The sequence below is a fragment of the Quercus lobata genome, chromosome 5 (genome assembly GCF_001633185.2).
Source record: "Quercus lobata isolate SW786 chromosome 5, ValleyOak3.0 Primary Assembly, whole genome shotgun sequence".
In the NCBI taxonomy this organism is placed as follows: Eukaryota; Viridiplantae; Streptophyta; class Magnoliopsida; order Fagales; family Fagaceae; genus Quercus; species Quercus lobata.
The window spans coordinates 23,476,504-23,502,322 of record NC_044908.1 but is presented as its reverse complement, the minus strand read 5'-3'; the positions used below and the strand labels follow the sequence as shown (position 1 = coordinate 23,502,322).

At 32.3% G+C, this 25,819-nt stretch overlaps 1 protein-coding gene across 1 annotated transcript; it reads right to left on the bottom strand.

Moving 5' to 3' along the window:
* Positions 1 to 13,145: 13,145 nt before the first annotated feature.
* Positions 13,146 to 24,496, bottom strand: LOC115990205 (receptor-like protein EIX2). The gene is made up of 4 exons (XM_031114051.1): positions 24,121 to 24,496; positions 21,733 to 23,998; positions 14,374 to 14,449; positions 13,146 to 13,937 (listed from the first exon to the last, which is right to left on the bottom strand). The coding sequence occupies exons 1-4, from the start codon at positions 24,494 to 24,496 to the stop codon at positions 13,146 to 13,148; spliced, it is 3,510 nt and encodes a 1,169-aa protein (XP_030969911.1).
* Positions 24,497 to 25,819: the final 1,323 nt, after the last annotated feature.

Here is a 25,819-nt window from a genome sequence, read left to right as displayed (position 1 = left end):
TTTTTGTTTACACTCTATAGAGTAGAGCACATAAAAAAATGTCCTACTAGAATTTATTGCATTTTGTGGAAATTTGAGTTCACATGCGCATGCCTATTTTGTTGTACATGATGACAAATTCGCCAGTGTACGTAGTTGGTGATGAATTAGTTGCTTTAGGTAGATACACATACCATCTTAAAACCTTTGTAGCTGGTGAGGATTAATAGTTGGTAAGATAACTGGAATTCATTGAATGAAATTGGGGGACCAATTCAGGGATTTTGGACCATTCTATGTGTACAACCAACAAGGCGTGGTGCATTGCAATTAGTAACACTGTGACAGTGGTGCCAAAGAATTTATGAAAGAGAAGAAAGAACAAAGAAATTTACTTAAAATATTTATAGGCAAGGAAGGAGGTTTCTTCTTGTGTTAACAAATTACTTTCCCCATGAAAAATGGTTGTGCATTGTCCTACCCTTTAAATTCCCATGTTATAGTGTTGATGCAATAGATTAAAAGCAAGACATTTTAATTTGATATTGAGTGTCAAACTTACATCACTTTGTAAGTGGGAGGCCAAATCTGCCTGGAAAGAGCATTGAAGTACTAATGCATGTGACTTGAGGTTTCAGTGAGATATGTATGTCAAAGATTGGCTACCTTTTCTCCCCCAATATTTAAATGTTACTTCTAATTAGCTGTAAGGTTCAATAACTAAATAACAATACTAAGAACACAACATTTTTCATAATTTTTTTCCCAATTGTTGACTTGGTCTGTTATGATTGAAGCATTATCACTTTCACTAGGGCTCAGAATTGACGCCACTTTTATAGTTTTACCGTGTACCAATCATAACAAATCGTCTCAATAATTGTAAAAAAAATATTGTGTCCCTGTACTTATTGATAATAATTATAACCAAGCCGTTGAGGGCCTGAGGCTATCAAGAAGTTGACTTAGAAATTAAATTGATCATGATACATCATACATGTACATGACCTGTTCAGTTCTCTTGGCTAAATTTCATTAGTTATTGTTATTAATTGGGGTGGAAGCTAAAAATATATCAGCTAATAATTCAACTACATATATAGTTATGCCCTTCTTATCTTTGGTCGTATTTGCTTAAAAAACACAAAATGCTGTTTTGTAAGCACAGCTGAACGTGCTTGAGCACATTTCAACGTTAGTTAACTTTCAAGACTACTTTCATTATTGTCAAGTATGGGCTGCTCGTAATCCAATCTACCTTTTTCCAGCGCATAAATCCCAGTTAAAAAAAATAATAAAATAAAATAAAAAAATAAAAAAATTGTAAAATGTTTTCTGCTTTCAGCCCCTTAACACTGTCCACACCAAACACCTATAAAATTACTAAAATACTCTTGAAACATCTTAAAATAACCAAAATATTTGGAACTTTCAAAATATCCTGAAACTCTTAAATTGAAAAAATATATATATATCCTTCCAACATTTTAACGGACCAAAATAACCCAAACACGTTAAAATAATTAAATATCCATCGAATCCACCAAGTGACCATGATACCCTAATACAAGTTTAATGTTAGAATATTCGTTGACAATGTTACTGTCAAATGTGTTTTAATAAATTAATTGACAATATACATTCATGTTCATTCAAGTTAAAGACTTTTTGTACAAAAAGCAGTTTAATAAAAGAATTTATGAAAATTCAATTGCTCTTCATCAACCTATTAATGATCTTATCAAATATACATATATATATATATATATATATATTAATGATCAAAGCTCAATTATCCCTCAATTGAGGCTCGATCAATTGAGAATCAACCTTAATGTGTTATTAATTACTAAAGTAACCTATTTGTTCAAAGGTTGGTATTATAGTGGATTCCTTTGTTGGCCGCAATAGGTTATCTTGTAGTGATTTTTCTTTTGGCAACATTTTCCATGTGTTTTAAAATTTTCACCATATCACGTATTCATTGTTTGATTTGTAAAAAGGTTTTGTATAAGTTTATAAGGAATGAATGTATAAAATCATGAATATAAGGAATGAATGTATAAAATCATGAATATAAGGAATGAATGTATAAAATTATTTAATTTTCTCATATGTTTAAGTATAAGTTTATGTATAGATAAATGTTATGTTTGCAAAGATTTTACTACATTCATTAAAGGTTAACAAATAATTAAATGTAATTTGATAGTTTTGTAATTTGGTATTACATGTAAAAGGTTTTTTTTTTTTTTTTCAAAAAAAGAGAATTCAATGACTTTATTTTTAATTGAGTTTTATTTAAATAAAAAATGGACGGATTTAGTAAGTGAAAGGAATTAGGGGTTCTTATACATGTAAAGTGCATTGTGTAATAAAAAAAATAATAAAAAATAAATAAAAAAGACAAATGAAAATGAAATTGTTAAGTAATAATATGTCAAAAGTGGGGAATCTCTGAAGCAATTTAGTCCCCCACTAATTCATGGAGGAGAAATTTTTGAGAAATATAAAATAGAAGTGTCCAAAGCTTATCTAGACACCACTGTAATCATCAATTAACATTGATATGCATTACTTCCACACAAAAAATAATATCTCATGCTAATAATGCTATTAGTATATAGATTACAAGAAAAGTTAATTGTCTAATTAAAATTTTAAATTAGTCATTATAATTTCACAGTTTGAGGAATAATGTTACTTATAAAAAATAGCCTATTGAAAGATATTCTAATACATTTTAAAATCCAAACAAATTTAAGGGATATTTTGTAGAATGTTCAAAAACGTCATTGGGTTGAATTCATTTTGGTTTTTGTTAGATGATAAATTAGAAAAAACAAGGATAAGTTGCTTACGAATTTGCTGGCTCTACTCAATGCCGCAAAGAATGACAATAAACCCTATAGCAATATTTTGCATTACATTTTTTTATATATATATAAGCACTTCAGTTATTGCTCAGTGGATGAAAGCTGAAACAAAATGAACGAACATACTCTATAACACTATGATCTATTATATAAATAATCAATTTAGTTGTTGTCCATGTAGACTAAATTTTATGCACACGTTACAAACTACCCCCTAAAGGAGTTCAAATCAAAATTGGTCACGGTGTAAAAGCCATGTTTTACAGCATTCAATGAATAATCTATAAAATTACTAAAATACTCTTTTTTTGTAATTGCTACCCACCCATATAAGATGTGGTTAACCCATTAAACCATAGGCCGGGGCCCTTCAACACATGACTACCCTGGAAAGTCACACATAAATTCAACCACTTTAATGTCCCACTTGGTGACAAGCCTACGTTACTAAAATACTCTTAAAACATCTAAAAATAACCAAAAATACATGGAACTTTCAAAATACCCCAAAACCCTTAAATGACTAAAATATCCTTGGAGCATCCAAAATACCCCAAACACTTTAAAATGACAAAATATTCACCAAAAACCACCAAAATACCCTTAATACATGTTTAAAGTTAGAAAATTCATTGATAATGTCACAGTCAAATGTGTTTTAATCAATTCATTCATGCATAAAAGGAATGAATGTATAAAATTATTTAATTTTCTCATATGTTTAAGAGAGTTTTATGTTTAGATAAATGTTATGTTTAAAAAAAAAAAAAAAAGGGTTTATTCATTCATTGAGGTTTAACAAATAATTAAATGCAAATTGATAGTTTTGTAATTTTATGTTACATGCAAAAGGTTTTTAAATTCTTTGAAGTATACAAGTTGAACATTATTTGTTGTAATAATTCTATTAAAAAGAGTATTCATAAATTTTATTTTTAATTTAGTTTTTTTATTTAAAAAAAATGGATGGATTTAGTAAGTGTTTGGGATCAAGGGTTCTAATATATGTATAGTGCATTGTGTATTAAAAAAAATAAAAAATAAAAAAAGATGAAAATAAAATTTTTAAGTAATAGGATGTTGGAAGTGCGGAAATTTCTAAAGCAATTTAATCAACCCATAATTTTTGGAGAAGAGATCTTTGAGATATATATGATAAAAATCCTCTAACTGTTCCAATCCCCATCCTAATCATCAATCGACCTTGAATTGCCTTTTTTTTAGTCCTTCCCTTTAAATTCCCATGATATATTGTTGATGCACTAGATTAAACATCTAATTTAGTAATTTATGATGAGTGTCGAACTTACATCACTTTGTAAGTGGGAGGCCAAAGCATTGAAGTTCTAATGCATGTGACTTGAGGTTTCAGTGAGATATATATCTCAAAGAGTGGCTGCCTTTTCTTCCCCCAAGAATTGTATGTATTCTGTCTTAGTTTGTGATGGGGTTTATAGTTTAGTGTTAATATTTAACTGTCACTAATAATTAGTTGGTAAGGGTTTATTTTGAAGCTCTATGCCATAAAGGCAATAATAACTAACAAGCAATATTGGGAATACAACATTTTTCATAATTGTTTCCACAACAGTTGAAATGATTATTATGATTGGAATAATATCACTTTCACCTGAGCCTACAACTAACACCCTTTTTACAATTTTACTATGCAACAATCACAAGAAGTCTTCTCAATATTTTTAATTTTTATAAAAGTCATTACAATAGTTGTGAAAAGATATTGTGTCCCTATACTTGTTGATAACTATAACCAAGCCGTTGATGCTATCAAGAGGTTACCCTAGTATAATGATCATGATACATGTATATGTACATGGACAGTTCAGTTCTCTTAATAAAAATTCATTAGTTTTTGTCATTAATTGGAGTGGAAGCTAAAACATTTACATTATTTAATTCGACTACATATATAGTTATGCCCTTCTTATCTTTGGTGGTATTGGCTTGAAAAACACAAAAAGCAGTTTGGTAAGCACCGCTGTATGTGCTTGAGAACATTTCAAACTTAGTTGACTTTTGAGACTACTTTCATTATTGTCAAGTATGGGCTGCTGGTAATCCAATCTATCTTTTTCCAGCGCATTCTATAGGGGTCTCCAATCATTTCTTTTACGATAAGTTTGATTCATCTTTTTTTTCTTTTTTTGAGAAGAGAGTTTGATACATCTGAAAAAGGAACATTTTAAAATTAATCATGTGAATATTTTCATGTCATAATAAGTTGCATTTCTGCATTTAATATTGATCTTAATTACTGTACTTTTCAATTAGTTTTCTCATTCCATTTAATCAATTTTTGAGTCTCATTCCCTTTACCTTTTGATTGGACAAAGTGAGTAAAGTGCAAGTAGATAATCAAGCATACAATCAAACCATCAAAAGGGTTCAATTAAGTTATTGTTCTTAATTAGACATTGGTTTTGGTTTTGGTTTTGGTTTTTTATGTTACTTTTGTATATGGTCATCCCATTATTTTGGTGCTGAAATGAATGTTATTGAGACACAGTAAAAATCATTTAAAAAAAAAAAAAAAAAAGACTTGGGCATGAAGCGATTTGATAGCAGAACCCTTGGTAATTAGTGATGTTTCTGGTTCATGTGCCCTCCAAGCTGTGACATAGACCTACCAGTTAAAATGCAAATAATTTCAATAAAACAGCTGGGTCCCTAGTGGCTAGTGTAACAAGATATATATGGTTGCACCAAGACATACCATCACTCTCTATGAACCCCACAGCCGGGTCCTAGAAGTGACCTATCATTACTTGGGTCTCAAACAAAGTTCACAGAATCAGTTGAATGACAAAGACTCCTGCTCCTAGCATTTTACTTTTACTTCATCAGTACTAGCATTACTTTTCACTCTGATAGGACTTGAATTTGCAATTACTTTTACTACTAGTACTAGAACAAACAACTTGCAGTTATTGAAGCCCCTATAGCTACTAAATTGCAAGGACTGGTTGGTCCAATTTCCCATCGCAACAAAAAAAGACACGGTTGCATTATGTTTCCTACCAAGCTATTGCTTGTAGGTACTTTAGTAGATAAATAAGCTAGCCTTAGGTCTCAATAGACTAATAGTTCACCATTGCAAGGGCTACATCACTCAATAGTTCACCATTACTGGTCCAATCTCAACAACAATGAATATCCAGTCCAGTATATCTATTGACTTTATGGCATTCCAATCTTTCCTAGCTTAGACATGAGAAACAAAATGATACTGTTACAACACTGCCAGCTGGGGAATAGAAGAAATGAAAGATGAGGAGGGATGAGTTTTTTTTTTTTTTTTTTTTCTAATAATTTGATAGTTGAAAGAGAGAATTTAAATCCTAAACGTTTCCATTAAAAATACTAGTCTGGATGATTCAGTTTTGAGCTATTCTTAGTGGATGATTTCATGTTGAATTTCCTTTTTTTTGATAGTTACAGATATATATGAGGCTCCCAATCATGCTTGTTTATGGATGTTGATGCAAGAAAGACGGCCCATATATTGCTGATGGATGATAGAGGCCCATCGCCAGTTGGGCCCAATTTCTTTATATACCTGCTTGGGCTGAGAATTTTGTGCTGCATCAAATCCTTTCCTCTTCATTATCATCAAAATGTTAGAAGGTATGGAAGAAAAAATAATACTGGCATTTAGGCTTTGAACATCTTTGAGGCTATAGCTCTTTTGGATTTCAGTATTAAACTTTTAATTGGATCAATTTGGCCTGAGAACAAAAGGGAGAGGGACTGCATATTCATATTTGTCTCTGTTTGAAGGAAATTAGCAACTGAAAGCAATTTTGTTGGTCCCAAAGGTTGGTGAGGGGTTTGTGATTGTCGTTAAATTGGGTATCACATGACACAATGGTTAGAAGGATTTGCCAAAAAGAAAATAACTTTATACGAGTTATGAGTGAATTAAAATTGAAATGAGGACCACTGGTTGGTTGCAATTATAAAGTGTCAAAAGGTATCAAGTGCACCAACCATTAGATTAAAACTCACAATGATATATAATAAAATGAAAAAGAGTTTGGCTTGGAATAGATTTTTCATTCTCTTGCCATTTTTTTTTTTTTTCTAACTGAATAGCTACGAGAGGAGATTTGAATTCAAGCTCTCTTCTATAAAGAAAACATATAATGTCATTAAATTACAAAACTCTTAATTATTTATTTGCGTTGATTAATACATTACAGGTAGGGGTTCTTTCTTTCCCTCTTTATGTATTTCCAAGCAAATATAATAGAGGTATAGCAGATAACCATCTATTCAAACTTCGCTCCCTTCCCAACCAAACTGCATCCCTGATGTTGGAATTTCGGTGGTTGGACCCTTTGCAGGCTTGGGCTTCAAGTTAAGCCACCCAATGCATATCTTAATTTTGTGAGTTAGGTACAATTACATGATGTTATGGCCTAATTGTGGTAGACTTAGGATCGCTAGATCCTCTGTTGGATCCACGCTGATATGATCTCTTTTTATTCAGTCGTGTTAGGATTTAGCCTACTTTCCTTAAGTTTTGTTGACTCGCAGGTTTTGATTTTTAGGTTATAGGCCTTTTGAGACTCAGGGAAAGAATAAGTCATGAACATAAAGGTAATATATTAGAATTTTGTCAAGCCATACTTGGAAGCATATGAACGGTTATACAACAAGCTAAATGCTAATTTATCATAGATCGTTTATGTAATTTTTTTTTTTTTTTTTTTTTGCTACTATTGTTTATGTAACTTGATGATGCTCTAATTGATTTATCTTCAATGGAATCATACGTAGAATTGTTGTCTTGGTTTGAGAATTTTTCCACTTTTAATGTTTTGGTTTGATAATTTTTCCTTTCTAATTTTAGATTGATTCTGTTATATGGTCTAACTTGTCACAATATTGGCATAATTAAAGACAACAATAACCAATTTAAGATCATTTAGTTGGGCATAATAGAGCAATATACAAAGGCATTGTGTTGCTAATTATGAATATATGGAAAATGTGCTATTCTAAAAATGTTATCATACCTTTTGACTTGTAGAAGCCACATGAACAATGAAAGCCACAATAAAACTTACAGGTGACAAACGGTTGCCTCTAATAAGAGAGTTCTAACCATGTCCTTGTATTTGTTTTAGCTTAACGTGCCAACCTTCGAACTTGGATAGTTCTCCTTGTTAATATTTTGAGCACTGGGAGCGTCAACATATTTTAAGGCCAATTATGTTAATCGTTGAATCTGAGAAATTTTTTGTTACAATGATATTTATTTCTCAAACTAAAGTCAAATGTAAAGAACTAGATAAACGACAATATTTTATCTTATTAAACTGCAAGTTATGGGACTGCTTATTAATTCCATATGAAGGAATATATGCTTGTCCACTACAACAAATCTGGTCAAAACCCTTGAAAAATTATTTTAAGAGTCCATTGACCCTTGATAACCTTCGAAATTTGTGCCGTCAAAAATGAAATTTTGAAGGCCTTCGTGGTCCTCAAAACAAATTCTCTAATCTTATTTTGAGAGTCAAGAGACCCCTTAAATAACCTTATTTATCAAAAGTTGTAAATGTAAATCTTTTAAATCTTGGTAAAAGGTTATTTAAAGGTCTCTTGACCCTCAAAATAAGATTTTATTTTTATTTTTAAAAAAAAAAAAAAAAACCACACTCATGCACAATATATATATATATATATATATATATACACAAAAAAAAAAATTCACAATTGTTAAGATCATATTGATGTATAGCAAAAGTGATATCAATGGCCTCATATATCCGAAACAGAGAGATATTTAATCACCACTAATCCCTTTATCAAGGTATATTGCTACAATTACACTTTCTTTGATCTCTAAACTCAAACCTACAAATTAACACCTATAATGTGTATCAATTTCAATATTGACTAGGAATTGCATACAGATAGCCATATGTCAATTATTGTTTAAGAGAAAAGATGTCAAAGATCACACTTTGTACAAAGACCAAGTTTGTCCAAGAGCTTATAGTTTTGATACATTTTATTCTTCATCATCTCCAAAGCAAGAAGTTATCAGCTAGTGCAATTGAACATTTCAGCCGTTATGGGTACCTCAAGTTTCTGAAAAAGAGAGAATGATACAGATTATGAAATTGGAACACGCAAGGAACACCAGAAGAAACACATGAAGAAAAATCTAAAAGCAGGAACCGACTTCAGTGGAACCAAAACTAGCAAATGTAAATGTTTTTTTTGATAGATAAAAGAGAGGGGTGCAACACGAGGACTTCCCAGGAGGTCATCCATCCTATGTAAATGTTATAAAGCAGAAAACTTTCACTACCCAAACATTATCCCTAAGAACTTGATCATGATCCAAGCACTTATTCGAGTAATGTATATTTCCTTTAAAAGTATAAGCTTCCCTGTTATTTCAGGATAGTGGTAATCAAAGATAGTGAATCACCAACCAAATTCTGTGAAATCAAATTCAATAAAGAGAGTGAACAGCGTGGCCACAAAACAAAGCACACTGAGAATATTCTTGCAAAAACGGAAGGAAAAGTCCCTATGAATAAGTAAACACATGCCATACATGTTGAAAACGGATTAGATTTTGGACCAAGAAATCAATAGAATATTATTAAACCTTTACTTAATAAGTTATCTTCTTTTAAAGAGGAGACAGGTCAAATACACAGGTGGTTTCAAACCCTGTTTTGGTGTTTTGAAATGTGGTTATTGAATAAGCCATCAGAAGTGTGAGTAATAGTGGAGACATTAAAGGTAAAGAAAAAAGAGGAAAAACAAGAATCAAAGAAAATAACTATAGAAAGGGATTTTAAGAACCATTATCTGAAATTTGTGGACCACAATTCCTACTAAATATAATAAGACTTAAAATCAAGCTACTAAAGGACCCAAATGGTTACTGTGAACACTTTCTTAGACTAGAAAGTCCTCTTGAATGTGGATGGGCCTGGGGCTTTGCTTTTGAGATTCTGAAGTGATGTATTTTATTTTATATCCCAAAGAGCTCTAATTGAAATGGCACCTCTGCTCCTTGTAAGTGCAAGGTGGAGGGTGAGCACATGGGTTCAAGACCCATCAGGTGTGTCTGTAACCTATTGAAAAAAGTATTTTCTATTATACCAGCAATATGGCTTCAACTCACAAGGCCAACTTCTGAAGCAAATAGTTAAAGGAGTCAAATTTGAACTAGAGAAATGTCACAAGTCTTGAATAATTTGCTTCAGAAACTCAGTTTTCCAGTTAACTCAAATAATTAGCTTAAGGTAAGTAATGCTTCCATGGTTCTGTAAAGGCAAATAGAATGCTAAAAAGATCTGCAACCGTCCAGGCAATGTTTACATGGTGTTTACTTTCTATGTATTTTTCATCTGTTGCCAACTTGCCAAAAGCTAAACATTTCCATATTACAAACATAACCTATTCTAAAAGGAGCAGAACAAGAAAGAGTATTTAAGATTAAATGGAAACAAAAGAACATACTTTAGTTCAACCTCTGGCTTCTTATGCCTTTCAACTTCTTGACAAGGGAAGTTCTGCAACCACCATTTAGACAAAGTTAAGATAAATCAGACATTAAATTCATGTTAAAGAGAATTGGGTTAAAGAAAAAGGTTTACAAAGGCCCAAAGCATTAAATTCAAGAAAGCATGTTCCCATGAATCAAGGAAAACTATCACTATCTGTTTTTTTTTTTTTTTTTTTTTTTTTTTTTTTTTTTTTTTTTAAATACAGTAATTTATTGAAAAAGAGTGGAGTAAACCAGAGACCACCAATCGTGTTTGTAGAGTACAATGATCAATAAAATCTAAAAGAGACGAAAAAGAAAAGAAACACAATGAAGGCAGCCACCAAACAAGGAAGTAACAAAAGACATCTTCAGTTCTAGGATGGTTCTTTCACGGTCTTCAAAACTTCGTGATGCAGGGCATTTCAAGTTGTTGCATCCAAATCCTATTGTAACTAGTTAGTTAGTTAGTTCAATGATTGCTTAAGCATTAGCCAATAGGATTTAGACACTTGTCAAGCATCTAGAAGGCTGCCAATGCCTAACAACTAGTGTAATTTTGCCTTCTTTGTTTTTTTTCATTGCCTAAGGTTGTGACAGCAGTTCAGGAGAAGAATACCAATTAACAAGACTATTCTTGAGGCACACCAAAAAAGGAGGAAATAGACAAACCAAATATATGTTGCTCAAGGCATTCAACTCACTAGGCCCACTGGTGCATGATAACTTATTTACCAATTAAAAAAAGAAACAGAATTCAATTCACCAGGTAAACAACATCAAAGGCTTTGCTGTAGCTACTAAGAGATTTCTCAATATGGTCATTCCTGAAATACCGTTTTATAGGGTTCAGTAACTAAAAAAGTATGTGATTACAGAATTAATAATAAGCAAAGCAGATGCACAAGTAAAAGAAGCCTCAATATCATGATTAAAAACCAACAATTAGCTTGCTTATCCTCAGTATTATTTTTTATGCGTGATTACAGGGACACAACATTAGTGGTGCTTTAAAGCTTTAACTAAAACAAGTGATCATTCAAATCTGCAACTGAAAATGACCACAGCTTCCCGCAGAACCAAATAACTGATCCCTTTCTTTCAGCAGCTATTGCACTCCACACACAGATTCCAACTTGCCAATCATTATAAATTTTATGGCATGGTTTTTACTCTTTTTTGGAGGGTGTGGGGTATGGGGGAGAGGGGGAATTGGTTACTAGTCATGCCCAGAGGTGACACAAATAGAGTGCCCATCTCAAAGTATTTATAACAAGAAAAACTCACCTTAAACAGTCCCTCTTGGTAAGATAACCAAGCATCTATAATTTAGTGGTAATCTGATATTGTTAAAAAAGACACTCACTTTTTTAAGCATCTTTTTTCCATTAATCAAAACTAATCCCTATTTCTCTTCCAAAATTACAAAGAAAACATCTTCTATGTCCACACTTAGCACTGCCTAGCTTGATAACCTGCTAATTGTAAAGTATTCCCCTACAATCTTAACAAAGTGTTTGTTTCACAGAAACAGATCAATAACAAATCATATGATCTTATAAACCATCTTTCAGCAGCAATGTAATCAATCTATACACAATTGAAAAATAAAATTAATAGCTTTGAAAAGGCACCCTTAGTTGAACAACTCAAATTCCTGTAAAGAATAAGAGGCTAGAAGTCTAAAGTACGTTTAACTTGCAAGTAATTGTAATTACAACTTCAGATGGAGTTCAAGGATCTTGGCAGTTTGGAAAGCACAGCTCTTATCTTTCCATTTAGCTGCAGGCTGTTGGATCAATTGCACCCTCTTCTGGTTTCAACAATGTGTATGCACCTCCTACCTCAATCTATTTTCCATCAGGCAGGCTACCCGCTTCCATTCTTACCTTAAAACAAGGACATTAAAATTGACACCTAATGATATTCACCCTTACTTTTGTCATTTAATGATCGTAAACAGGCAATACAGTAACAGCTCAGTGAAATTTATGTATGATAGCAGAAACCATCAAATTTTGCTATCAAACTTGGAAGAAATTTTGAGGTAACTATTTTATAATCCCAAATACATAAGATGCTAAGATAGATGTATATATGACAACTGTGAAAAACAGGTTGAGAGAGAAAGAGAGAGCAGAAAATAAAACCAATGAAAACGAATTGACAATTATAAAGAGCATACCTGTAACAGTGCAGCAATAGTACCAAAAGAATTCCACAACAATGGAGCCAAATCTTGAAATAATTCTATCTTCTAAAATAGAGGAAAAAAAAAAAAAACCATAAATTAATTAGGCACACCTGTATAAGTGCAGCAATAGTAACTTTAGAAGCCAATCTTAATGACACATTATTCCAACTTCATACATACCAAAACATGGACTAGCTGTTGAATTTGGACACGGTTTTTGCTCTTTTACCCTTCTTTTGTTTTTCCAAACAGAGTACAATTGCAACAAGAACAACCTTGCATTTAAGCACAACAAATTCATATGTTATGCACACGCTTAAAGACCACAAACCAAAATTATCTTTTTTTTTTATAAGTAAGAAGAAAATATTATTAATAAAAGAAAAATAAGAGAAATACAAAGAGTTCACGGTAGTGAACAAAGGAAAAAGGAACAAAAAGACGGAAGAAACCCCTAAACTATTCTAATAGATGAAAGAAAATCCAAAAGGGTGGAACAATCCGTGAAACCCCAACATCCAGACCAATCAAAGAGGGTCCGCTGACAAATCTCTAATAACTAAACCACAGTTTTCTCCTCATCCTCAAAAGACCACCGATTCCGTTCAGTCCAAATAGTCCACATTAAACAGCCTGGAACCAAATCCCAAATATCAGAGCTATGCTTTGGAAGCCAATGATACCAACTAAATAAAAAGTCCACAACTGAACCTGGCATGACCCAATCAATCCCGAACAACCGAAGCATATACATCCACAAAGAATGAGTTATCGGGCAAAAAAGCAATAGGTGATCCACAGATTCTGCATTGCAACAACACAAGCAACAACGATTCACCAAAGGGCGACCGCGAAGCATATGATTATCCAAAGTAAGAATCTGACCATGGGCTGCTGTCCACATGAAAAAAGCCACCCTTTTAGGAACCTTAACTTTCCAAATTCCTTTCCAAGGGAAGGTGGAATGAGCTGCATTTCTAATCTTATGATAAAAAGACCGAGTATCAAACTTCCCACTACTATTAAGATCCCAACAAAGCCTGTCACACCCTCCACCCCTAGGAATACGGGTTTGGATGAAATGAAGACGGGAAAGGGAAGCCGCCAACTCCCAATCATTGAATTCCCTATGAAATCTTAAGCTCCACACTCTGTCATTATCCCCCACTGGAGGGCTTAATACCTCAGAAATACAAGCCTCCTTATTAGCTGAGCACAAAAATAACTGAGAATAAATAATTTTAAGAGGAACATCCCCAGTCCACTTATCATGCCAAAAAAGAATGCGGGAACCATCCCCCACCACAAAAGAGAAATGCTTAGCGAAAACGTCCCACCCTTCGCTAATACTCTGCCATAACCCACAGCCATGAGCCCTAGAACAAGCTCTAGTGCACCAACCCCCTTTGGAATATTATATTAGATTTCAATTTATAAAAAAAAAAAAAAAAAAAAACAGATAGCAATAAAACATAATATATGGAAATAACATTCAAATAACAGTCAAATCTCTCAGCATCAATCACCATCAATCAAGTCCAACAAAATCAAAATCAAAATCAATCAAGCCAAAGCAATTGGTTTCACTACAGCAGAAAGCCAAAGCAGTTCAACATAATACACACATACAATATGGCAAAATTAATTGAAAAAATCCATAACTAATATCCAAGTTCAAACACATACAATATATAGCAAACATTGATTGAAAAAATGTATAACTAATATTAACTAAATTCCTAGTTATTGAATGTGCAAATTATATTAAGAAATAAATCAAGGCTTACAGAGTGTCTAAAAGCACATTTCCCACACAACCAATAATAGCAATCTCTTGGATTGAGCCTTGCAATGTTGTTGTGCCTGTACTCACAATCAATATTTGTATGAAAACTGTAAAAACTCAATCAATATTTGTATGAAAACTGTAAAGGAAACAGAGATTATGATTTGAACTCGAATAATGAAATTGCAAAAGTCGAACAATAAGAAATCGAAATAGAGAAATCGATGATGAGCTCAGTTTTCTGAGAAATGTGAAACGAAAATCATGGGGAAATCGATGAAAAAGTGCGGGTAAACCAAAAAACAAAAAAATCAAAGACGAAATTAAGGTTTGTGACTTCCATGATCAATTCGTACCTAATCGGAGCTGAGAACACAACGACGAGAGAGACGAAGAGTCAAAAATTGCCGAGATCAATTCGTAACTAATCGGAGCTGTGTGATTTCCATGATCATCGAGCTATTTCCATCATCGTCGAGCTCTATGAGATTTCCATGATCGTCGATAGAGAGTGAATAAATATTGGTATTCTCTCAGTTTCTGTGAGAGAGTGAAGTGAACATATATTTGGTTTTTTTTTGCTTTGTGGCTTTTTAAATTTTTTTGTGGGCTTTTTTCCAGGGCTGAAAATTTTGTTATCTTTTATCAAGGGTTGTGGGCTGAAAAATGTAAACGTTTTGTATCAGCAATTTTTTTTTTTTTTTTTTCACATTTATTTCAAGGATGTTTTAACTTATTCTGAGGGACTTAATAACCTTTGAGATAAAGTTTAGTAATATAACCAAGCATATTCACATTTATAGATCTTATCAACAGATTTTAGTAAGCTCTCAATAAAAGATGGTCAAAATAACTAAAGTTTGTTGTAGTGCTATGTCATGTGTTTATAATTTATTGAGAGGGTCGAAATAACTAAAGCTTGGTGTAGTGCTACGTCGTGTGTCAAATTAGTCCAACTATAATGTTTTGATTGGTAGAATTTTGTAACTAATTTAGAGGGAAATAGATAGTTAGAGCTAGTTAGGTTTGGATCCCTATTTTCTTATATCTATGTTTTTTGTTGCAATTTACATAGTGTATCTAACATTCAATTTAGTCAATAAAATACATTTTACCCTTAATATTTTGTTAGTTGACTCATATTAATTCACTCCAATATCTCATTAAACTTTTAAGCTATAAATTTTCTAATATTTTAGCTATCAATTTTGTAAATAACAAGCCACGTCGTTTTAGATTTATAGGTGATATACATGTTTTTTGTATTTTATTCACCATCCCAAAATGGTATAATAACCAAATCATACCATATATATTCAACACTCAAATAAATTTTGTTTTAAATTTTGTAAAATTTACTTTACCTTTCATTAAAAGATGCTTGCAAAATTTCTTGGTCTTAGTATTATGCCAGACTAGTCTTATGCCATATGGGAATATATATAAATTAAAGACCAAAAATTATTTGAAGTTATTTGAGGAACGCAAATTGTATAAGACCAAGTTTTTTATCAAAAACCAAAGATGACATTAATTACAAAATAATTTAAGTAAAGAATAAAGCTTATTTTAAATTTCTTGAGTGTTAATCATATTATATTTCAATGATATTAAATTTTGTTAATAGGATTTCATTCAATGTGCAATTTTTGCAGTGGATTTTCTTTTTAGCTATGTACTATTTATAACAAGTAGGTATGTTATCTAAGAATAAAAAATTTATCTCTAATTTGAACCCCATAGAAACTCACAAAGTAAAATTATTTTAAATTTATCTCATTGTTATTCTTTTTTACAATTACGAATAAAAAATTAATTTTTATGCTCAGTGAATTAATTCAGTATAAAAATTGAATTTCAATTAGAGTTTAATTTTGTACCATGTGTCCCTCTAATCTAAATTTTTTAATTTTTGTGCCAAGTGAGTTAATCAATGTAGAAAACGAGGAATACAATATAAATAAGGGAAATGCTAACGAGTGCCCTTAGGATACTGGTTAAGAATCCAGTTAAAGAAAGTTTTTATTGGAAAAAAAAATTAATGTTTTGACAGCTTTTTTCATTTCCCATAAAAATGATGTCAAAACTTTCTTAAAATGGATTGTTAACGAGTGCCCTAAGGGCACTTGTTAGCATGACCCAATAAGGGAAATGCTAACGAGTGCCCTTAGGAGAAGAGAGAGTTTGAATGATTTTATATTTATAAGCCATATTTTTGCATAACTCAAAATAATTCAAATTTATAAGTCATTTATGTAATATACCATGACTATGTACGGTCAAAATTGGATTTAGTTTTTGTTAGTTTTCCATATAAATTTTTTAGATTTTTGCTAATCTAATTTTTAATTTTTGTGCCAAATGAATTATTATGTGTAAAAATCTAAAAGTCCAAATAAAATTAAATTCTATTTGGATTTCAATTAGAGTCCAATTTTGGGCCACGTGTCCATCTTTTTACTTTTTTCTTTTTTGTGGCAAGTGAATTTTTAAGAGCAAAAATCAAAGAATGTAAATCCAATTAAATTCTAAATCATATATATATAACCATTACATATTTTAGAAATGTATGATTTAAAAAAATGTGCAAACTAATACCATGTATAATTTGAACATTTTCTAAGAAAAATTTATAATTTGTACTATATAATTGCAATTTTTTTTTATTGTACTCGTGCATATACATCATGTATATATACATATATATAGGTAAAATTTAGAGAAAATCCAATTAGATTCTACAATTCAATCTGATTTTGTGCCATGTGTCCTAAATTATTTATTTTTAAAAAGAGTTTTATTTCTTAATTTTTGAATCAAATGTGGGATCACATCATAAATATCCATCCAAGTAAGTTATTGTGTACAAAAATCAAAGAGTTTAGAATTAATGAACATAAAAAAAAATTATAAAATTATAAAAAATGGACAATTTACATTTTTTACCTAACAATATTCTTACAAAACTTTTTAAAGTGTTAAAAAATCACAAGAATTACTATTGTGGGGCCAGAGAACTTGGCAAACCCAGCCCACTCTATGTTGAGCCCAAGGCCCGCGCCGAGGAGAAAAATGTCCGAGAACATGCGCTGAAAATCCAAATGGTCTAGAGATGTTGTCGAGGACGATTCTGTCCTCGGCGTTCTAGACTCCAGTGGGAAAGAACGGCACGCCATCAAAGGAAGCCTCCCAGAGCGTTCCCCGAAGAAAGGACGAGTACAGTAGGACGCACACGGGGGTATGGAGTAGGAGCAGTTTAAGGAAAAACTGTCACATCCGCATTTAATGCGCCCAACTAACGTCTTGGCCGCATTAATGATGAAAGGACCCCTGAACAGTATGGCCTTGGTTGCCGCAACTCACAAAGGGTTTTGGGAAGGTGGCTGATGAGACGAGCACTCGAGTAATGGCCTGCATAATTAACAGATGAAGGGTCAGGATCGACTGGAAAGAAGTATATAATGGGAGAGACCCCCCAAGAATGGGGGATCGCGAAGAAAGTGGCAGAAAGAGAGAAAAAAGGAGAAAACTGCAACAGTCTGCATGGTCTTGAAAAACCATGGGAACCTAGTACTGAAAGTAGAAGAAGAAGAACACCAAGCTCCTCGGACGAAACACTTGGGGACAACATTTCAGGCTTGAACCCATTTCCTTATTGGTCCGTCCACACCCAACCATGTATAGTGATTGTGGTTCAGACCAACACTTAGTTCTTAGGCCCACTCTCTAAAAATTCATTGTATTGGGCTAGTTGGGTTTGAGACCTTTCGTCTAATAGGAAGAGCGCTCGAAACCAGCACCCTACAACTATCAATAAAATTTAAAATTATATATGTAAGAATTATACTATGCATATTAATGTATATTTTTTAAATTTATCCATGTATATGCATGAGGTTACAAGTTAGTATATATTAATATATAACCAAAATTCAGAGAAAAGCCAATTAGATTTTAATTGGATTTTCAATTTTGCGCCACATGTCACATTTAATTTTTAATTTTGTGCCAAGTGAATTATTGAGTATAAAAATTGAATAGTCCAAAGCAAATTAGATTGTAAATTGGATTTCAATTGGAGTCTAGTTTTTCACCACATGTCCATTTATTTTTTAAATTTTTGTGGCAAGTGAATTATTAAGTGAAAAAACTGAAGAGTCTAATCCAATTAAATTCTAAATATTATATATATAATATAAGAAACCATTACATATTTTTGAAATGTATGATTTAAAAGTCTAATACCTGTATAATTTGAATATCTTCTTTAAAAAATGGTATAATTTGAACGATATAATTATAATTATTTTTAATTGTATTCATGCATATGCACAGGGCTACACACTAGTATATATTTAAAGTCAAAGTTAAGAAAAAATCATATTAGATTCTATTTTTTTTTATGAGAATTAAATTCTAAATTTGATTTCAATTAGAGTCTAATTTTGCTCCATTTGTCCCATATAATTTTTAAATTATTTTTTTTCAAGAGAATCATTGGGTTCAAAAACCAAAGAGTAAAATCCAATTAGATTCTAAATTGGATTTCAATTAAAGTCCAATTTAGTACCACGTGTAACCAAAGAGTTTAGAATTAATGAACATAAAACAATTAAAAGAATTTTTTTTTTAAATGACAATTTATATTTTTTACCTAATAATATTCTTAGAAGACTTTTTAAATAGTTAAAAAAAATATAAGAATGACTATCAATAATATTTAAATTATATATGTAAGAATTATACTATGCATTTAAATGCATATTTTTTAAATTTATCCATGCATACGCATGAGGTTACAAGGTAGTCTATATATATATATATATATATATATATATATATATATATATATATATATATATTAATAGCTAAAGCTTAAAGAAAATCCAATTAGATTCTCAATTTTGTGCCACGTGTTCCATTTAAAATTTAATTTTGTGCTAAGTGAATTATTCAGTGTAAAAATCGAAGGGTCCAAATCCATTTAGATCCTAAATTTTATTTCAATTTGAGTCTAATTTTTCATCACGTGTCCATTTATTTTTATTTTTTTAATTTTTATGGCAAGTGAATTATTAAATAAAAAAACGGAAGAGTCTAATCCAATTAAATTCTAAATAATATATATATATATATATATATATATAATATGATAAACCATTACATATTTTTGAAATGTATGGTTTAAAAAAAGTGTAAGTTAATACCTATATAATTTGAATCTCTTCTTTAAAAAATGGTACAATTTGAACTGTATAATTGTGATTATTTTTAATTATATCCGTGCATATGCACGGAACTACACACTAGTATATATTTAAAACCAAAGCTAAGAGAAAACCCAATTAGATTCTAAATTTGTTTTTATGAGAATTAGATTCTAAATTTGATTTCAATTGGAGTCTAATTTTGCTCCATGTGTCCCATATAATTTTTAAATTATTTTTTCAAAAGATATATATGGTTCAAAAACCGAAGAGTCGAAATCCAATTAAATTCTAAATTAGATTTCAATCAAAGTCTAATTTAGCGCTACATGTTTATATCATTTTTTAATTTTTGTACAAAGTAAATTATTAAGTGCAAAAACCAAAGAGTTTAATAATAATAAACCTTCAAAAAACCAATCATATCTACTCAAAAAAAATCACCACACTAATTGTCTCACAACGTGCCGTGCATCTTCTAAGGATATGCTATCATGAAGTTTTTCTTCCTACCCTACTCTCAGAGCAATTCCATGGAGGTCAGGCTAAATACTCACTAATATCTTATGTTTCATGTGTAAAAAGTTTTAGTTTTATTCTAATTTATGTTAGGCTAGACTTTTTACAAGATAATGAATTGCTTCTCTTCGTTAATTATGCATGCCTTACAATAGAAAATAGTTGAATACAAAAATTTTAGCCTTTTGGATTTTTCTTTTTAAAAAAAATTTTTGTTTCCAATAAGACATGTTTTGCGTAGCTATGAAGACTCGTATTTACATTATATTTCATAAGACGGATATAGAGATACACCCCACAGTATTGATGCATTTTCACTTCTAATTAAAAATATATACAAATACCCTCGAATGAAATTTTGATAAAGTTTTGTTTGGTTTTGAGAAAACAAAGAGGACAAAAAGGTTTTGTGGTTATGTAATAATATGTTTTAGGTGTGTACACTGTTAATAGGTTTTTTTTTATTAGTTTATTTTTGGAAAAAAATTGGCCTTCGCCCTTTTTAAAAAAACAATCCAGTATTTTGTCATCTTTCTCAAATTAATTAGGGAAATGCTCCTCTTTTGAAACTTGATTTTCACAGAATCGAGTTAAACCCTATAGTGGCATTTTTAAAGAGCCTATTGTGATGCTTTAAGGATCTACAGTGGCGTTTTTAAACTCAATCTCCATGAAGTCGAGTTATAGGTAAAAAAAAAAGAAAAAAAATTGCATGTAACTCGACTTTATGGAGATCAAGTTAAAAAACGCCACTATAGGTCCTTAAAACGTCACTATAGGCTCCTTAAAATGCCACTATAAGGCTTCAGAAATTTTTTTTTTTATAACTTAATTTTGAGAAAATCGAGTTTCAAAAGAGGGGCATTTCCCTAATTAGTTTGGAAATGTGAGCAAAATGCTAAATTTTTTTTGTTTGAAAGGGGCATTTGCCCATTTTCTCCATTTATTTTTGTTTCAATTATGCTTTTATGCTCCCTCTTCATTTTCCAAATAAATGATTTAGAGTTTTACACACTATTTCGATCTCCTTTTTTTCTTTTTTTTTCTTATTTTTTAATTTATTTATTGGGTAAAAAATGGCAAAAGAATAAAATGTCGAAGTAATAATTGTCTGGTTATTTTTATGCTTCTTCCTACCACTTGATTCCCTATGCTGATAGAGAGTAAAAGTCTTGCTCCGTTTATATAGTAACTAGCAACATTTTATTTAAGGGGTAAAGTGTAAATGTCACATAAAATATAGGAATACGCTTGAAAAGTTTTCTTAGAATCTATTGAGATGCAGATACGTGTCAAATTCAATGCTCCTGTACACTGAACCCATTAAGATGTTGATACATACCCAAAAGAAATTGGACAAGTAATCATTTTTGATATAGAAGTTGACAATCTAAATTGTCAAACATATTACCTACACAACCAAAATGCATAAAATGAAAACAAAGAATGAATTCAACTACAAAGGAAAACACATGTATAACAACCAAAAACTCAAACAGAAAAACCAAAAACAAAAATATTTAACTTAAGATTTCGCAAAACACGTGTGCCTCAATTTAGAACTAAAACAGCTTTACAATCTACAAACTTCAACTTTTTTCCAGGCCAAATTTCTTTTCAAATGAACTACTTACAATGCAATTAGAAGTACTATCCTATCTTTGATGTGATCACAGAAACGAAAATAGCAGTGCCTCCATGACTTCTTCAATAGTATGGTGCCACAAACACTCCAAAATCCTACAGCAAACCCGAGTCCAATGCTAACATAGAACCATATCCTTTCATAATCATCTCCATCTTGTTTGTCATCAGTATCGGTAATAGTTAGGCCATCAGATGTTTCATCTCTTGGGCACTTGGTCAGAAGAGGAGACCCACACAACAAAGGGTTTCCCTTGTATATGGTTGCATCATTTAGTGTTTGGAGCTGATTACCAGATGGAATTCTTCCTGTCAAGTTGTTAAAAGATAGGTTCAAGTGTACTAAGGAAGTCAAAGAAGACATGCTTCCAGGAATAGGACCAAAAAGACTATTGTTTGAGAGATCAAGTGTTTCCAGCCACCGCATGTTTCCTATATTCTTGGGAATGCTTCCAATTAGATGATTCGCTGACAAGTTTAGCGTACCCAATCTAGTGAGGCTTGTTATTTGAATAGGAATTCTTCCTGTCAAACTATTCCCTGAAAGATCAATGCATGTAACAAATTGGAGAGTGCTTTCATATTCATACTCCCTTCCTTTTGTCACTATGTATGCTTTCTCTGTATAGTTCTCAATAGGCTTGAACCCAAAGGTGTTGTGATCAACCATAGCAGTAAAATTGTTGAAACAATCTGGAATGCCCCCAAAGAGATTATTTTGTGCAAGATCTAGGATGTGAAGTTTATTAAGATTGCACCATTTTCGAGAGATGATTCCACTGAATAGATTTGATCGTAGGCGTAGCATGAAGATGTCTGATTCTATCCATGACGGAAGATTCCCCGAGAGACGATTCCCCCCAAAATCCATGCTCACAATTGAACAATTTTGCAAGGAAGAAGGAATTTCTCCACTAAGATTGTTGTTGCTCAACACTAATATAGAAAGGTTTCCTAAGAAACCCATTGAGCTCGGAATTTTTCCACATATGTTGTTGTATGAAATATCCACAACGCGCAAGCCCATTTGTGACTCATTCCAATGATAAGGAAGCTCCCCTGAAAGATTATTTCTCCTGAGGACAAGAATATTAAGATGTTTTATTTTTGATATGGACAGAGGAATTTTACCATAGAGGAGGTTCCCTGAAAGATCTAAATATTGCAAGCTTGGCATTAGATCACTAATATTTGATGGGATAGGACCTGAAAACAAATTGCTTTGTAGAAATAGCTTAGTCACATTTGGAAATACGAATTGGTGCGGCAAGTTCCCTTTTATCTGGTTGTTGGATAGATCCAAGTGGGTGAGTTGAGAAGATATCATAGAGAGCCATTTTTCAGGTATAGTGCCTTTGATTCCAACGTTTTTTAGGATGACATAGGTAAGCTCACTTTGAACTTGAAGCCATTGAGGAAATTTGGGGTCAATAATGCGACAACTTTCTAGATGAAGATATTTGAGGCTGAATGGAGGAACCCAGTTCTCTGTCACATTGAAAACTAGAGACTGACTTTTATTTGTTGTTAGCAAAAACTCTTCTAAGCTTGTAAGACTCATCAATTGAGCTTCTGTTATGACACTTTTCCAAGAATTTTCTAAGAGATACAACTTGACTAGCTTTGAGAGTTGCCCAAAACTTTCTGGAATGGTTCCATTCATCTCATTATATGAGAGGTCCAACTCCTTCAAGGATGACAAATTGCCAATAGAAGCTGGAATTGAACCATAAAAATGGTTACCACCAAGATAGAGGTATTTCAACCTTCCAAGTCTCCCAAATGAATCAAGGACTTTTCCTCCTTGATTGCTAAAAGTCAAATCAAGACTTGTGAGGCTCGTAAGATTAAACAGCCATTGAGGTATGGAGGTGTTAAATGGGTTGTAGATTAAATCTATGGAGGTGTTAAATGGGTTGTATGATAAATCAAGGACATGAAGAGAGGTGAAATTAAGGATAGTAAGGGAAGATGGAAGGTGTTTAAGCTCACATGAATATAAACTTAACTCCAGAAGGGAAGGAAGCATGTTAATTGCCTGCAGCCAATCTGCTTTGGTATGGTTGATCTTCACTCCCCCCATATACAGGTACTCTAAAGAAGAGAGACTTGAGACCCAATCCAAGTTTCTGATAAACAAATTGTAGTTTCCTTCAAGGTCAAGATGCGTCAGGCTCGACAGATTGCCGAGATAACGAGTAATCTCCCCTGAAAGAGATGCTTTGTCATCCCTAGAAAAAGATGAATTAACATCTCCTGAAAAAGATGCATATATAAGAGCAATTTAGATACATCGAGAATTCTTTAGCATGCCAAAAAGTTCAGGAATTTGAATATATTTAAATATTTCAAGTCAATCGAAGAAGAAGTTATCTTACCGAGCAATGACCTCCGCCGAGACCTAGGACAAGAGTCCGTGCACCATGTACACGGAGAATTTGGACCTCTTTCGAAATAATCAAAGCGCCTGTGGCGTCCAGCTGGGTTGCTAAGATTGAGCTTCGTAACATGACCTGATTCGTTGTCGCACTCTACGCCTTTCCATTGGCAGCAATCTTCACCGACCCATGAAGAAAGCTTACCTGGAGTATCATTTACGCCTGCCTTGAAGCTGAAAAGTGCTTCTCTTTCACTCTGAATGCATTTCACTGTCACATTATTAGTCTGACTCTGATTTTCAGAGCATGAACCCAGTTTGAACATCCCCAAGGACAAAAGAAGAAATACAGCAACACTTTGATTATAATTAACCATCATGGAGTATAGTTTACTGATATTGACAACGCTAATGATGAATCTTGTCGATTTTTATGAAGCGAAAGCCATGCATTAATGATGAATATATATCACTGAAGTGTGAACTAACTTTAGATTGGAATGGTCAGGTCAATCGTTGTTTCCACGGTCGAACATAGAAGTCATTGTTTAAGGTTTTTTTTTTTTTTTTTGACCCGGTAAGTGTAGCTACGGGCCTCGTGAGTCATGCGTAAAAACACTAGGACCCATTTTCGGATCCGGATCCTCTCCATTTCCCTTTGAAATGGAGAGGCTCCAGTTCACGGTAGGGATTTTATTTTAAATGATCCACGCTCAAAAACATGCCACGTCATACCTTAACCCATTTAACCCAAACCACACTTAACTACACTTGAACTAGAGGCTCTTTTAACTCAACCGGATCCTTCAGCTACCCAAAAAAACAAAAAACTCCCTCTTCAGATCTTTCTCTACCCAAAATTCAAAAACTCTCTCATGCCATTGCTCAATCTCCCCATGGCTACAGCTAGCAGCCATTGCGTCCCACACCTCCACTACCGGCGGAGTTCCAGTACGTTCCTATCTCTCTCCTTCGGCCGCTGGAGGTGCTATCGTCGGTGCCACCACCACTAGTGGCCGTCGGGTCCTCCTCTCTTTCTCTTTATTGTCTTTTCTCTTTTATTTTTCTTTTTGTTTCTCTTTTTATTTGCCTTTTAGAAGTGACTGAATCCCTTAGAGTTTTGTTTAGTGACTGGGTTTCCTTTTGAGTATAAAGCTTGATGATCTGCTTGAATTCTTGATTTGTTATGCACAACTGGTTTTCTAAGCTATATTGCTACTCACACTCTTATTTGCTTATCAAAAAGTTTTTTTCCCTCCTTTCTTGATTTCTTTGTCAAAGATTTCCTCCTTTAATTTTTTTTTTCGTTTTTTACTATAAATAATTTCTTGTGTAATTTTTTGAATTTTTTTCTTTCCTTGATTTCTTGTTTTTGTCCAGCACAGAAGCTTTAAATAGTTAAGCATACTGTGAATTTAATTGGCTTGTCTTGAAATCAAAATCGTGCCAAAAAAATTTCACCTGCATTTGCCACTAAATACCTTGGAGCTTGCCTTGGTCCCCTTTTCAGTTATTAGGGTGTAATTTTGCTTCAGCAACTTTTTTTTTTAGTAGGTGAATATCTTATCTTTGCTTCTACTTAATGCAAAATGCATTTGTCATTGTCTGATTGCCCCCATCAAATTTGGGCTATGCAGCTATTATATTTTGTCATTGATTACAAAGAAATTAAAAGTATCTCTTGAACATTCAGACTATAT

What these genes read in the sequence shown, in the direction of transcription:
- LOC115990205 (XM_031114051.1), bottom strand. Translation starts at nt 24,496, where the DNA reads ATGGTTAATTATAATCAAAGTGTTGCTGTATTTCTTCTTTTGTCCTTG. An exon ending in ATAGTACTTCTAATTGCATT is followed by an intron (nt 14,450 to 21,732) that starts GTAAGTAGTTCA and finishes TTGTGAGTACAG; the next exon opens with GCACAACAACATTGCAAGGC. An exon ending in AATGTGCTTTTAGACACTCT is followed by an intron (nt 13,938 to 14,373) that starts GTAAGCCTTGAT and finishes GGGTTATGGCAG; the next exon opens with AGTATTAGCGAAGGGTGGGA.